The sequence below is a fragment of the Micropterus dolomieu genome, linkage group LG01, assembly GCF_021292245.1.
Source record: "Micropterus dolomieu isolate WLL.071019.BEF.003 ecotype Adirondacks linkage group LG01, ASM2129224v1, whole genome shotgun sequence".
NCBI classification, from domain to species: Eukaryota; Metazoa; Chordata; class Actinopteri; order Centrarchiformes; family Centrarchidae; genus Micropterus; species Micropterus dolomieu.
In genome coordinates this window covers 11,878,549-11,892,902 of record NC_060150.1, presented here as the reverse complement: position 1 = coordinate 11,892,902, position 14,354 = coordinate 11,878,549, and the positions used below count along the sequence as shown (strand labels likewise).

Below are 14,354 nucleotides of genomic sequence, written 5' to 3'. Positions count from 1 at the left end.
GGGGATCTCTGGTACTGCCCTAGAATGGTTTTCATCCTACCTGTCAAATAGGAAGTTTTGCGTGTCTGTAAACGACTATGTCTCTTCGTTCTGTCCAGTTAAATATGGTGCGCCTCAGGGGTCGGTCTTAGGACCCATTTTGTTTTCCTTGTATCTGCTTCCCCTTGGACATATTATCCATAAACATGGCATTTCTTTTCATATTTCTGCTGATGACACACAAATATACTTGCCCGTCAGATCCACAGACCCTGGAATGCTGAGTTCACTTAACAACTGTCTTTGTGAAGTTAAAAAATGGATGTCAAATAATTTCCTCCAGCTGAACTCAGACAAAACAGAAATCCTGGTCATTGGGTCTCAGCAGATGGCAAATCAAATACTGCCATTTGCTGGTTCCCTAGAAAATCACATTAAGCCTGTGGCAAAGAACCTTGGTGTCTGGTTTGATAGTAATTTAAATTTCGAGCAGCACATCACAAAGCTTGTTCAATCATGTTTTTATCAACTTAGAAATATAGCAAAAATTCGATCTATGTTAACTTTTAAAGGACACCGAGACCATTTTACACGCCTTCATCTCATCACGCCTGGATTATTGCAACAGCCTTTTCACTTGTTTAACCCAAAAATCTACTGATCGACTCCAGACTGTCCAGAACTCAGCTGCCAGGCTTTTAACCAGAACAAAGAAATATGACCACATTACTCCTATTTTAGCTTCACTACACTGGCTCCCAGTATGTTTTAGAATTGACTTTTAAATTCTATTGATCACATTTAAAGCTCTTCATGGCCTCTCGCCTTGTTATATTTCTGAACTTTTAGTCCCATACACACCAGCAAGTACCTTGAGATCCTCGGACAGAGGTCTGTTGTCTGTTCCAGAGTCTCGACTGAAAACTAAAGGGGACAGAGGGTTTGCTGTCAGGGCCCCGAGGCTCTGGAACAGCCTGCCTGAGGAAATCAGGTCGGCTGAGTCAGTGAACTCTTTCAAGAAGTCCCTTCTTGAAACATACTTTTATAGGAGAGCCTTTCCCGATCTTATTTGACTTTATTTTATCCCTTTTATTTTATTCTATTTTATATTTATCTTAAACATGTATTTAGGTCTTTTCAATGTTTTCTTGCTTGTATTGTTGTCTTTGCACTTGTTGAGGCACTTTGTAACTTGTTTTTGAAAAGTGCTCTACAAATAAAGATTATTATTATTATTTTTATTTTTTTTATCTATCTATCTACAAAAGGACCACAACTGTAGAAAACTGGCTTCGACGTAGATTTTAACTTTTAAACGTAAAAGCAATGAAGCTAACTGATAGATGTGTTAGCGTCACATCTCATGTTTCACTGTCTATCATATGTCATATGTATATGTGTTAACTGAACATACAGACAGCAAAGATCCTTTAATACTTCACATAAACATGATAAAGAAATTAAATGCAGCATTATAGTCTGTACGACTACAAATTCTGATGGATGATTCTGCGTTTGTGTGTGTTTGTACCTTGGCAAGTTCATTAGCCTGTTTGAAGTAGTTTGCCTCCTCTACATCGTCATAACGGACCAGATTAGGAGAAACCTCGGCTAGTCTGGCTCGGACATCTTCCAGAGAGTCGTAGGGCAGCGTCACTCCAGCCAGCTGCAAAACACACAAAGACGTTACTTTTAACTGACCACACTTGTGGTCAAATTAAATGTTGAAAGTTAACATCAGCACGTGCTATGTGAGAGACTTCCTGCCTACTTCAGATACGGCCCTGATGATCTTCCAGTCCTCTCTGGCCATTCCAGGGGCGGTGACAGCCACCCGGGTGTGTTGGCTTCTGCCTTCGGTGTTGACATAGGTGCCGTTTTTCTCTGTGTATGCAGCACCAGGTAGGATGATGTCTGCCATTGGTGCTCCTACATCACCATGGTGACCTGGATGGGGTAGAAAATTGTTTAATTTCTTTACTTTCACTCTCATGGTTAACACTGAATGTGTTGCGCGTGTGTGTGTGTGTGTGTGTATGTGTGTGTGTACCCTGGTAGATGATGAGGCTGTCTTTAGGCAGGTCAGCTCTGGTGATGCAGCCGGCATCAGCTCCCAGCAGGAACAGGACTTTGGGTGGATTGTTCCTGATGGCGTCCACACCAGCCTTGTAACCCAGGTCTAATGCAGCCACCTGACTGGCCACTCTACACACACACGCGCAAAGTATGAACAGGAAGCATCTACTTTACCTCAACTCTGCAGAAAACATCAACTGATTTTTCTTGACAGCTTCAAAACAGTCCACACTCATGAACATTGCCAAGTTGTACCTGTGCAGGACATTGAGGACTTTCCACCCCTCTTCCACTCCACTGCTGGTTCTAGCGTTCTGAGCGATGGTTGAGACGGCGCTCAAAATGGCGGCTCCGTCTTCTCTCTGTAGAGCGCTGCTGCCCACAACCACTACCGGACGCTTAGAAGCTGACAGCACCTGGAGCCGAGGAAAGAAAAGGAAAAAAAAAACTCAAGTAAATGTTGTCAGAAATTTCCTCTGCCAAAATAGAAAAGTCAGATCAGCTCATAAATCTGCATCAAAGTTCAGTCTGCATGCCCATTACCTGACAGAAGGGGTGTGTGCCGTTAGCCAGCTCCTTCAGTATTGAAGTCTCCTCTCCCAGATGGTCGTATGTGTAACTGAGATCAACATTGTGACCCACCATGGCAACACGCAGCTCATTATGGAGCCAACTGACAGAGGAATAAAGGAATAGTTGATAGTTAGATGAGAAGATGAATAATACTATAATAATAGCTAGTTAGTTTAGCTTAGCACAAAGACTGGAAACAGGGGGAAACAGCTAGCCTTGCTTTGTCCAACCATTCAGCACATTGAAAGTTCACTCATTAACATATATCTTTTGATTCAATCCTTACAATAACAAAAATAACAGTGAACTCTAGAACTGCTGGTAGTTGTATTTTTTTTACCTTTTTGAAACTAAACTCATGCTGAGCAAAGGTAATTGTCTACTGGCTCCAGCTTCATTTTTAACTGACATATATATGAGAGAGGTATGAATCATCTCCCCTAAATCTTGACAAGAAAGTGAACAAACATATTTCCGTCACTGTCAATTGTTTGCTTTAAAGCATAGCATAGCGAAAAGGCAGAGAAGTCTCCAGAAGCAGAAATTAAAAAATAAATGCAAAGTTGAATGTATGAGTGTACCTCTTGCGGATTCTGGCGTTGAAGAGCGGGGCTTCGTAGCGAGGGTTGGTTCCTACCAGCAGCAGCAGGTCACAGTCCTCGATGCCGGCGATGCGAGAGTTCAACAGGTAGTTGGAGCGCAGGTCAGTGCTGCAGACAGTGTGCAGACAGGGGGGACAACACAGTGTCAGCTGATAAAGCTGGGGCACACGCTGCATTGTTTAAACCATCACAACAACAGACACACACAGTGTCTTACCCTGCCCCTGCCATAGGGAAAAGCTCCTCAGTGCAGAGGTTTTCTGAGTCGAGTCTGTTGAGGAGGTCTTTGAGGGAAACCAGAGCTTCAGCGTCGGCCATCCCTCCTGCGATGACGGCTACCTCACTGCCCTGGACGCTCTGCAGCTACACACACACACACATTATTTTTTATGTATTTATCGACATAAACATACAATAACTATAGAAGGAAAAAACACACACTTACTGCTCCGGCAATACGAGTGAGAGCGTCCTCCCAGGTGGTTGGGGTCAGCTGACCTGAATCATCCTTCACCATTGGTTGGGTCAACCGCTGCCTCTTCAGACCATCATATGCAAACCTGAGGACACACATTTTTGTTCTCTTTAGTCAGGGCACATATCAACATGTGTATATTTCTTTAAACGGATTAAATAAAATCTGATGTCAAAAACAACATCTTGTCTGGTGAGACAGATTTCTCACTTCTTTGATTTAACCAGAAACATGTTCAGTCCAGCAGACAGCGTGTGGCACCACCTTCTGGTTCAGCTCTGTACTTTACCTGGTCTTGTCAGAGATCCATTCCTCGTTGACGTCTTCGTTCAACCTGGGCATCACCCTCATCACCTCACCGCCTCTTGTGCTCACCATGATGTTACTGCCCACAGCATCCAACACATCTATCGACTCGGTTTTCCTGCAAAGACAGCAGAAAATGAAGCTAAAGAAACAGCGAAATAACAACAGAATTGAATCAGACACGAAAATGAACATACTAACTAAAACAAAATGCTTTAAACTGCTGAAGGAAATTGCAAAAAAGCTAATGTCTTTAAATATAAGACACTGTCTGCTCTGATTTTTAGCTAAATTGAGGTATCATAGCATTTCCCACCTGGTCTCCCATGGTCGTGCGGTGAAAGCGTAGGGTTTGGATGTGAGCGCTCCCACAGGACAGACATCGATAACGTTGCCTGACAGCTCCGACATAAACATCTTCTCCACGTACGTGCCGATTTGCAGGTTGTTTCCTCTACCTGTTGTTCCCAGGTCTTCAACACCAGCTATCTCACTGGCAAAACTACAAACAAATGCATAAATACGTGGTTAGTGGATCTAATTTCAGACTTCACCACACAAAATTACATTAGCAGATTATCTCATTATTATTGATGGATATAAGAACGAACGTTTATGACACACTTACCGGACACAGCGTGTGCACTGGATGCAGCGGGTCATGATGGTTTTGATGAGCGGCCCGATGTTTTTGTCCTCCACTGCTCTCTTTTCTTCTGAGAAACGACTGCGGTCTGAACCAAACTGCATGGACTGATCCTGAGAACACAGCAGGCAGAGAGTTAACAACATACGTTTTCTGTATGCATTTTACAATTTTGTTTAACTGACCCTTGAACCTCCATATACTAGTTGTTTGGTTACCTGCAGGTCACACTCTCCTCCCTGATCACAGATGGGGCAGTCCAGTGGGTGGTTGGCCAAAAGGAACTCCATCACTCCCTCTCTGATGTCACACACACACAGGCGAACACATGTTTAAAAAGCCTGTTTACAGTAGTGTTTTAACTTTGGTGACATTTTAAGTTTGCTTAAGGTTTGACACATTGTTGAATATTTAAATTCATACCTGGCTTTGCGCGTCTTCTCTGAGTTGGTGAGGATGTTCCAACCCTTCATGACGGGCATGGCACAGGCTGCTACTGGCTGAGGAACACATGACAGCACACACACACACATCAGTTAGATTATACAAAAGGTCTCTAGTCTAACCAGAGAGTTATTTTGTTCAATTAAATGCACTTTCAGCCTAGTTGCTACTAAAGTGATATGCCTACAGACAATCAGATGTTACCTTTGGAGCTTTCTCAATCTCCACAAGACACATACGACAGTTTCCCGCCACTGAGAGCCGCTCATGGTAACAGAACCTGGGGATCTGGATTCCTGCCTTCTCACAGGCCTGATGGGAAAAGGAAACAACAACAAAAGTTTAGAGCATTTGACATTAGGAAGGGGAGGACATAAAATCACACACATCTACAAAAACTGTGAAGGATGACACAATTAAGTTTTACGAATTATGTAGACATGTCATTCTGTTGTGTTCTGTAGTCAGTGAATGACACAAGAGTTAAAGTTAACCCTAAAACACAGTAGTAACCTTTTACTTTTAGACTGAAGATCAAAGTTAAATCTGTTTTCCTAACAACAAAGACATTATTAATGTTGGTTGTTTGAATGACAGATAAAGTAAAACTGTTATTAGAATATTTGCCAGAAATTAAAAATGCTGGATTTTCACTGATTTATCAATCAGGACAAGGTGTGGTGGGAAATTGTAAAACGATCAAATAAGACAGACAAGAATGCAAAATACAAAACAAGCTCAGATCCATAATTTTTCGTTTAGTCCACATTAATGGACTAAATTATTGTCACAACAACACAGTTAACAATAGAAAAACAATCTGATGTTTCTTACCTGCAGCACAGTAGTGCCAGGCTCCACCTCCAATGGTTTCCCATCCACAAACACTTCCACCATGTTGCTGGCAGCACGCACTGGAGTACGCACTAAGAGTGGATACACAAAAGGCCAAGTTTACTGAAATTAAACTTCACCACTAAAATGTATCTAAAAATATATAACATATTGGAACTGAAAATGTTCTTAATTATAAAACCATAATAATACTTTTTATTATTTAAAAAAAAAAAAAGTACTTTGTTGTTAGTTACCTTCACCTTGACACACACACACATCTTACCAGTGTTGGAGGGAGCCAGGCTGCTCTTGGCGGCCCCGGCAAGAGCTCGGCCGACGTTTGGCAGTCGCAACATGACGCTGTGAGAGGAACACATAGAGAATATATGAGCTAACGTTATTCTGATATCATGATTAATTATTATTATTTATATTCTTGCCGATTGGTTTTCTTGTTATCAACTAAAATTAACAATATAATTCAGCTCTAACCACAATTACTAAAGGGTGTTCAATAGGGTGTGTATGTTTGTTGAGAAGTAAAAGAACATAGCTGCCTTTTCAGTCAAACTGTTACAATCTCTGCACCACAGAGAAAATACAGTGCACTTACAAGTTTGTACAACTCTTGGTTTTCGCAAAATTTGTTTAGCAACAAAATTATTTTAATAAAGTGCTTTCTGTTTCAACAAATTAGACAAGTATGCAAAATAAAGCACAGGCTTTGTTTTCTAAGTGCTGTTTGTGTGCTAATTGTGTCACTAACAATTATACAGTCAACATAATCTTTTACTGCTCAGATTTCCTGCAACTGCGTAGCTGCAGGTTTTGAACTTTAATATTTACTGTTAACAAGTTGTATCAATTCTGCTTTTCAGCCAAAAGCCTGATATTAGATGCAGTCAAGTTTAAATTTATTTAAGGGTTGAGGTTTTCAGTCAAAATAAATAGCCCTGCCCCCATTTCCAAAATTCATATTAGGCACTTTCAAATCAGGTTATTTTTCAGAAAACATTACTGAGAGCCTCAACAATTAGTACAGAGTTTAATCAACATATTTCACAAAATTTAATGCAGGGTCGTTTTATTGGATTAAATACATTTTCACAAATCTAATAAACTCGCACCGCAGTGATAACGTTAGTGTATAACGTTATATCACCTGAACTAGTGCTAGCTAGCTGAATAACGTTAGCTGTCACTGTCAACACTAACAAGTAATATAGTCGCTCAACCACAAAGCTATAATGCACAAAGAACAAAAGACTTCCCGAAACATGAGGACAAAACAAAAGGTTAAGCACGATTAAATACAGTTTCAAACTAACAGTAGCACAATGAGGACTCAGGCTAACACCGTTAGCTAACGTTAAGAGAACTACTCAAGGACACGGGCACTGCGATGTTGTGAGGTGGTTTGTGAAGGTAATAAGGTCAAACACTTAATTTTCCTCCTTGGTCTGGTAATTAAATAACATGTATATATAAACGTTCATAAGTGCGTTATGAGTTTCTAGTTCTTACCTTTCGCTATTTGGCCTTCTTGACCAGAACAGCGGTGATCAGAGTTAAACTACCAATACAATTGCTAGCTAGTTAGCGGAAATAGCATGGAGTCCTACTTCCGTTTGAGATGAAGTCCCAAATTTCACAATAAAAGTAACGTGTCCAGAAGATGACCATATGGGTGTTTTTTCTCTCAGTACGTAACCATATCATTATTTATTAATCAATCAAAAGTATTTATTAAGCCCAATTATATTAATATCATATCTTAACCTCATTCAATACAAGCTGAGCTTCTTTCTTGAAATTATTGTATGTTGGAACAGGTGAAGCTGAGAAGTTTTAATATTTAACTTTTGTGAAAATATTTTATTCCTGTTTTAGTGAGTCGGTTCTAACTTTCTCTTTTACCTGTGATACAGGTTGGAAGGAATTGTTGAATGTCCTCTTCCAACTGCAAAAAGGTCAGAATAAGGAAGAAGGTCCACTCAGTCCTCGCTGACCCTATTCACCCCTTGTTCATGTTGAGTTCATGTTACTCCCATCTGGTCGTGGACAGGGGCGTAGGACTGGGGGGGAAACGGGACTGAGTATGTAGGGCAGTTATGTGAGGAGGGCCCACATAGATACTAGAAAGAATAGCCATGGATGGTGGGAGGGGCCCATCGAGAATGCCTATGTACAGGGTCCAGAATTTTGTGCTATGCCCCTGGTCGTAGATATAACCTACCAAGGTGGAGGAACAGTAGATCAACTCATTTGTCCCTGATGATATTAGTCTGCTGATTACTGCTGTATAAAGATAATGTAATGATGTAATAACGATTTACCTTACCTTAGTAGTGACACCTAAAATTGATGTGCTAACCTAACCAAATCTGCCTGATTAACAGGTCCTTTTCTCCCAGGAGGAAATTTCATCAAATCTCATTTTCATTTCATTTTTCTCTGCTTATCAGACAAAAAAACCCTGTAGTGTTTCTAATCAAATAATCATAACCAATACAGCCTTACTGCGGTAAATAAGTTGTAACTTGTAGCCTATGTTATTTGCTAATAAATATTGACATGTTATGAAAGTAACAACCTTTCAGAATCAGAATCAGGTTTATTGCCAGGTACATTTTCACATACCAGGTGTTTGTCTTGGTATATATTGGTGCATAACAATACACACTAACATAAATATAGAAACATAAATATGGAAAAAGTTAAAACACCAGAAATGTTCGTTTGTTTTTCATTTCTTTCTTTTAAACGTTAGTTGTGTTTTATAGTTTAATTTCACCTCCGACCGCTTTTCTGTAACCGGAAGTAGCTACGTGTTCATTCTTCGCGACATTTCCGGAAGCGACTCTACAAACAGCTACAGAAACGAGCCAGAGTTGGTGCTTTCTCCTGTGAAGGAGTACAGCAAAAACAGGTGATTATTGTTCAGAGTGAAGACGTTTAGTTGTTTAGCTCATACGAAACTGCCACCTTTGTGTTAAGGCCAAGTAAACACAAACAAGACTAATCAGGCCTTCTCTTCTTGTTAAACTAGTTAGCCGCAAGCTAACAGGGTCTGCTAGCAAACACAGCGTCCACTAACAAGGAAATTAAATATATCAGTGTTTGTTGGCGATAGAACTGCTGTTGCGTAGTCTGTTAACTTTGTAAGTGCTTTATGTAGGAATACATTAGTTTAATTTTGAGGTTTTTGTGTAACTTCGTCAATTATGTAGCATTATTAGTAGCATCCTCTGTTTCTGTGTTGTCATTTTTTAAAAGCAGTTCGCGAACAACGTTAACGTTAGCAATGTTTTAGACTGATCACTGACAGCATGCTACACACACACACACACACACACACACACATATGAAGATATATTATAGATATTTCAGATACAGTAGTGTATTTTATTGTGAACAAACCACAGGATTGTTTTGGCGTGATAGCAACTTCTGTCTCTGTAAGCAGGACAGGATTTGTCTAATTGAGTAAAAGTATTGTGCCTGTATGTCAGATGAGCCAAATGTTATTCCATTTACTGTGAGTTTATTCTCAATTGTGTGTGTGTGTATATATAACGTTAGATTAGCACCAGAAGCTGAACTTAATCCAAGAACCCTTTATCCTAAATGCTCCAGCACATTAATACAGCTCAAATACATTGTACATAAAACATCAGGGAAAGTTTTTAAAAGTATGGGAACATATTGTTGTACTGTCCTGGTTGATATAAAACCACAGTAACTAGTATTTCTATTTGTCACTGCGAAGATTAGATTGCTCTTCATCTAAAAGTACAAGAAGAGTGACAATATAACAAAACATCAAAAATCAAATCTAATAATAAAAATAGTAAGTTTGGGAAAAATATGGAATTTTAAATATTGAAATTGTGCAGGAACTCTCCTGTGCTTGAAATTTGTTTGAATGCATTTAGACAGGAACATGCAATGATTTCAAAACATGCTGCAAAAAGAAGGAATGCTAAATCAGCCTTTTTCCTCCTTGACCACAACAATAAGATGAGATAGATAAGTGTTTTTTTAAATATGCAAATTAATTGATAAAAACAAGTTTACATGTCATCTCATAGACAAAGAAGTCCATGTCCACCGTCACCTGTAGTCCTGAAGCATTACTCTACGATCTAACATACACAGACTAAATTTCAAAATGAAAACAATGCATCTGGTGCTAAAATTGATCATTTCTGAGCCCAAAATATTACTTGTCATTATTTGGTTTGTTTAAAGTGTATCTGCCATTTTGTTCAAGGTTAGAGTGCTGAACGTTGTCTAGATGTGAGCAGCATTTCAACCTGTTTTTCTTGTCTCTCATTTTCCATTCTTTCCCCGCTTGTCCTTACCTCGCTCTTTTCACGTTGCTCTTATCTAATCTGATGTTCAGCACCATGTTGCCGACCACCTCGCCGCACAGCAACGGCGCCCTCGGCCCTAGGGACGCTGCACGTCACACGGCAGGCGCCAAACGCTACAAGTACCTACGACGGCTGCTCCATTTCAAACACATGGACTTTGATTTTGCTGTGTGGCAAATGTTGTACTTGTTTACATCGCCACAGAGAGTCTACCGCAACTTCCAGTACAGGAAACAGACCAAGGACCAGTGGGCCAGGGACGACCCTGCTTTCCTAGTCCTGCTCAGCATCTGGTTATGTGGTAGGTCATCGGACTGTGTCAGTTAACACTCTTTCGTAGAGTGTTGATGATAGCATCTCTCTGTACATTTTTCCATCTCTCTTTTGGGGCGGCACTTCTTGCCTACTTTGCCTGTTTGATTAAATGTATACAAACATTAGTGCAGTCTGGTTCTGTAGAGTTGGTCTGACTGCTGCTAGTGTGATCCTGATGTTTTCACTGTAATAACTGAACACTCCTTCTATTTTTATGTAGTGTCAACAATAGGCTTTGGTCTAGTGCTGGATATGGGAGTCCTGGAGACTTTGAAGCTGCTGCTGTGGGTGGTTATTGTTGACTGTATAGGAGTCGGCCTGCTCATATCAACCCTTATGTGGTGAGTAGCTTTACCTAATTTATTATGTGAATAATATGGGAGTAATGAATGACATTTCTCTCTAGTTACTGTCATTGAAGCATGTTTTTGTGTTTTTTTTTCTTTGACTTGAATTGTCTGTACAGCCAATGTTAAAACTGAACTATAAGATGGAGCCTTTACTGTATGTGAAAGATTATTTGTTTTGTCTGTTCCAGGGTTATAACCAACAAGTACCTGCTGAAACATCCCAGCAAAAGCTTTGATGTGGAGTGGGGCTATGCATTTGATGTTCACCTCAATGCTTTCTACCCGCTTCTAGTCATTCTGCATTTCCTGCAGCTCTTCTTCATCAACCGTGAGTAGCAACTCTGTGTGGGTCTGAAATGCAATCGTCCAATTCAGATGGTCTTTAGTACAGTTAAATGTGCATTTTATGTGTTAAATACATTCCAACAATCAATAATTTCTAAAATTTATAGTTGATAATTTCAGAGCTTAACTGGTAAGCAAATTAAAATATACTAATGTACAAAAAGACACAAATACTGATTAAAACTTGTAAAGAAAATTTTCATTTGGACAGTCAGTTGTATGCAAACTGTTTTGGACATGTCACTGCAGATTTGATATGTATACTTGATGAAAGGTTACTGAGAAGATTTAATGAAACAGTACAACCTAATAAAAAAACAAAACAGCTAAAATTTGACTAAATCATACAAACAGATGAAAGTGTCTTTAGTTTCTTATAATAATACTAATAATAATCAGATGTGACTTTAACAGTTTGTTTTGTGTGTTTCAGATGTTGTGGTAATAAACTCAGACTGGTTTGTGGGATACTTTGTTGGGAACACCTTGTGGCTGATCGCCGTCGGTTATTATCTCTACATCACATTCTTAGGGTACAACGGTAAGTCCCATTTACAATTAAATAGATTTTCACTAAATGTGTCAACACTGCAGTGAGGTGACAGTTTCTGATCAGTTTCTGGGGGTTTAATTGGAGAAAACAGGCTCTTTGAAGACTTGGGTTTTAGGAAATTGTGATGGTTATTTTTTAGACGAAAAAATTGAAGATTAATTGAGAAAGTAATTGGCAGATTAATTGATAATCATAATAATTGTTGGTTGCCACCCCAAATGGTCTTATTTCAAAATAAATCGGGTTAAAAGTTTCAGAGGTTTTTGTAACCTGAAAACAATAAACCAGGAGGGTAACCATCAGTACTTCTCGTCTTGTGTTTTCCACACAGCTCTACCCTTCCTTAAGAACACAGTGGTGCTGCTCTACCCCTTCGCTCTGCTAGTTCTCATCTATGTCCTCTCCGTCTCTCTGGGCTGGAACTTCACTCAGGCCCTCTGCTGGTTTTACAAGTACAGAGTCCAGTAGAACCAGTTTGTTTCTGAGCTTGGACACCAGTTGGCTAAAGGCCGACTCACATATTCAACTCACATCTAGGTGACAACAAATCCACTTCCAGCTTCTGTCAGTCAACACCTGGTTGAGAAGGACTCGGCCTCTGGTTGACTCTCAGTAAACTGGGACAGCTGTGTTGATTGACGCTGAGCTAGTTGACTGTCGCTCGACTCTCAGTTGACTCTGTTGGGGGTTTTTTTTTTTTTTTTGGTTCAACATCTTGCTTATGTTGAGCTGGAGCTCCAAAGTCAGTGAACAGCAACGTGTTTGGACTAGTTGCAGAAACACAGACATATGAAATACAGCTTTTATTGTATGATTTGTAAATAGTATTTTGGCAGGTTGTAATATATACATTGACGATTGTTTCTGAAGAGGAAACATTTGCTGTAGTTTCCTTTAAAAAAAGACTAATCCTGCTTATTGAAAATGAAAAAAGGAAAGTGGACAAACATGGGATGCAAACATTTTTTCCCTTTTTCTTTTTTTCTTAAAGTGTACATTCCAAAGCACTTTCAATAAAAGGTTTTATTAAGTTGAAGATGCCTCAGTTTTAAATGGGATCCATACTTCGTATTGCAATTCTGGAAAATGTTTTAATAGCAGTCGTTCTCTTTGGGATTGTGTAGTAACATACCAACATCTCACGGTGAGTGCTGTTGCAGTAATGTTTTTGGTGAAGCTTCTGAAGCTGAAGAAAAGTAATGGGTAATACATATTGTTTTATTAGCCAGTATTAGTACCGGTAGTAAGTATTTTATGTGGTGTAAAAATCTTATTAATGTTATTAGAGTTAGTGTGATATATTTTTGTACTTGACCTTTCTTGATAAGAACTATGTAATTTGATTATTGGGAAAATAGACAAATAGTTAAAAGCAGCTGCTTTGTGTTTTATGAAACAAGGGAATTATACTATAGTAACAATGGTACATTTTATCAGTAGTTATTGATCCCCAGAGGAATGCACAATAGCTCCTAATATGTTTTATACTAATGTGACAGGCAGCAACAAACACTCAAATGAGTCAAAGGACAAAAAACAGAATATAGCTGAAACCCAGAAATACAAAATACTGAATGATTAATGTGAAAAGAAAGTGTTTTTAATAAGAAAAGTTTAAACATGGGAGATGAGGAGGAAGATTAGAAACATACTCCAAACAGGAAACAATGGACCTAATGTTAAAATCCTACATGAAAATCAATATTTCCAAAGTCTACTAATAAAGAGATTTACAAAAACAATGTAATTAATCAATACTCAGTAAGTAAGTCAGTCTGACAAAAAGTGCATTTCGTTGTGTCCATCACGCGATCAGGAAACAGCTGGATAGATTTCTCCTGGTGGACGTTTAGATGTTACTGATGTTTTCCAGAGAAACATCCTAGCTTCCGCAGAATGGTGAGTGATATCACACAAACGACAAATTGTAACAAAATAAGTCATCAAACTGATTTCACCCTATAACAAAAATGCAAATATGGTCACTGTAACACAGCCAATTTCCCTCCTGAGATGAATTTAACAGGAAGAGAAATAAATGTACCTTCACTATAAATTGATGGGTTTTAACAATATGAAGCTGCAAGAATTTCTGTGCCTGTGTGCACATTTTCCTGGTGCTTTACATACTATTACATCCAAACATACTGACAGCTATTCTCTTCCCCATGTAAAGAAACAGTGTTTAATGCAAACCAGTACACCACCACAGTGAACTACAGCTTCAGAAATCACAGATACTTTACCTCTAGTAGTGTTTAGTAACACACGGATCATTTAGGGTTAATTTGTTGTTTCACTGACAAATTATATTTATTCAAAAGTAAGAGGTTACAGCTACACTAGCAGCACAGTGGCACTGCAATCAATGTCAACAGGTTTCATCCTCTGGGCACCATGGCTATCTGTTGCTATTGTATTCAGCATCCGTATGTCTTTCCAGAAACGGTGTCCCTTTTGGTTTATCCACAAACCCT

The 14,354-nt window shown here is 39.2% G+C and overlaps 2 protein-coding genes across 2 annotated transcripts in view; one reads left to right on the top strand and one right to left on the bottom strand.

Moving 5' to 3' along the window:
- Positions 1 to 7,577, bottom strand: part of LOC123978338 (NADH-ubiquinone oxidoreductase 75 kDa subunit, mitochondrial-like) — a 9,144-nt gene extending 1,567 nt beyond the window's left edge. The window contains exons 1-17 of the mRNA XM_046061566.1: positions 7,463 to 7,577; positions 6,222 to 6,298; positions 5,936 to 6,027; positions 5,306 to 5,413; positions 5,081 to 5,157; positions 4,876 to 4,957; positions 4,640 to 4,770; positions 4,328 to 4,513; positions 3,995 to 4,129; positions 3,676 to 3,790; positions 3,448 to 3,593; positions 3,210 to 3,338; positions 2,599 to 2,728; positions 2,311 to 2,471; positions 2,030 to 2,184; positions 1,751 to 1,926; positions 1,511 to 1,645 (exon numbers count right to left, since the gene is read on the bottom strand). Coding sequence (XP_045917522.1) covers positions 1,511 to 1,645; positions 1,751 to 1,926; positions 2,030 to 2,184; positions 2,311 to 2,471; positions 2,599 to 2,728; positions 3,210 to 3,338; positions 3,448 to 3,593; positions 3,676 to 3,790; positions 3,995 to 4,129; positions 4,328 to 4,513; positions 4,640 to 4,770; positions 4,876 to 4,957; positions 5,081 to 5,157; positions 5,306 to 5,413; positions 5,936 to 6,027; positions 6,222 to 6,294 — 2,031 coding nt within the window. The 5' untranslated portion in view covers positions 6,295 to 6,298; positions 7,463 to 7,577. The remainder of the gene's footprint in view (positions 1 to 1,510; positions 1,646 to 1,750; positions 1,927 to 2,029; positions 2,185 to 2,310; positions 2,472 to 2,598; positions 2,729 to 3,209; positions 3,339 to 3,447; positions 3,594 to 3,675; positions 3,791 to 3,994; positions 4,130 to 4,327; positions 4,514 to 4,639; positions 4,771 to 4,875; positions 4,958 to 5,080; positions 5,158 to 5,305; positions 5,414 to 5,935; positions 6,028 to 6,221; positions 6,299 to 7,462) is intronic.
- Positions 7,578 to 8,732: 1,155 nt separating this feature from the next.
- unc50 (unc-50 homolog (C. elegans)) lies at positions 8,733 to 12,913 on the top strand. Its single transcript, XM_046048763.1, has 6 exons — positions 8,733 to 8,867; positions 10,344 to 10,615; positions 10,850 to 10,970; positions 11,168 to 11,307; positions 11,758 to 11,865; positions 12,209 to 12,913. Exons 2-6 carry the CDS (start codon positions 10,348 to 10,350, stop codon positions 12,343 to 12,345), a joined length of 774 nt encoding a protein of 257 aa, XP_045904719.1. The 5' UTR covers positions 8,733 to 8,867; positions 10,344 to 10,347; the 3' UTR covers positions 12,346 to 12,913.
- Positions 12,914 to 14,354: the final 1,441 nt, after the last annotated feature.

Bases quoted from the DNA above. Each gene is read 5' to 3' on its own strand.
- unc50 (XM_046048763.1), top strand. From the start codon at position 10,348: ATGTTGCCGACCACCTCGCCGCACAGCAACGGCGCCCTCGGCCCTAGG. The intron at 10,971-11,167 runs GTGAGTAGCTTT...TGTCTGTTCCAG, and splicing joins CTCATATCAACCCTTATGTG to GGTTATAACCAACAAGTACC. The intron at 11,308-11,757 runs GTGAGTAGCAAC...TGTGTGTTTCAG, and splicing joins GCAGCTCTTCTTCATCAACC to ATGTTGTGGTAATAAACTCA.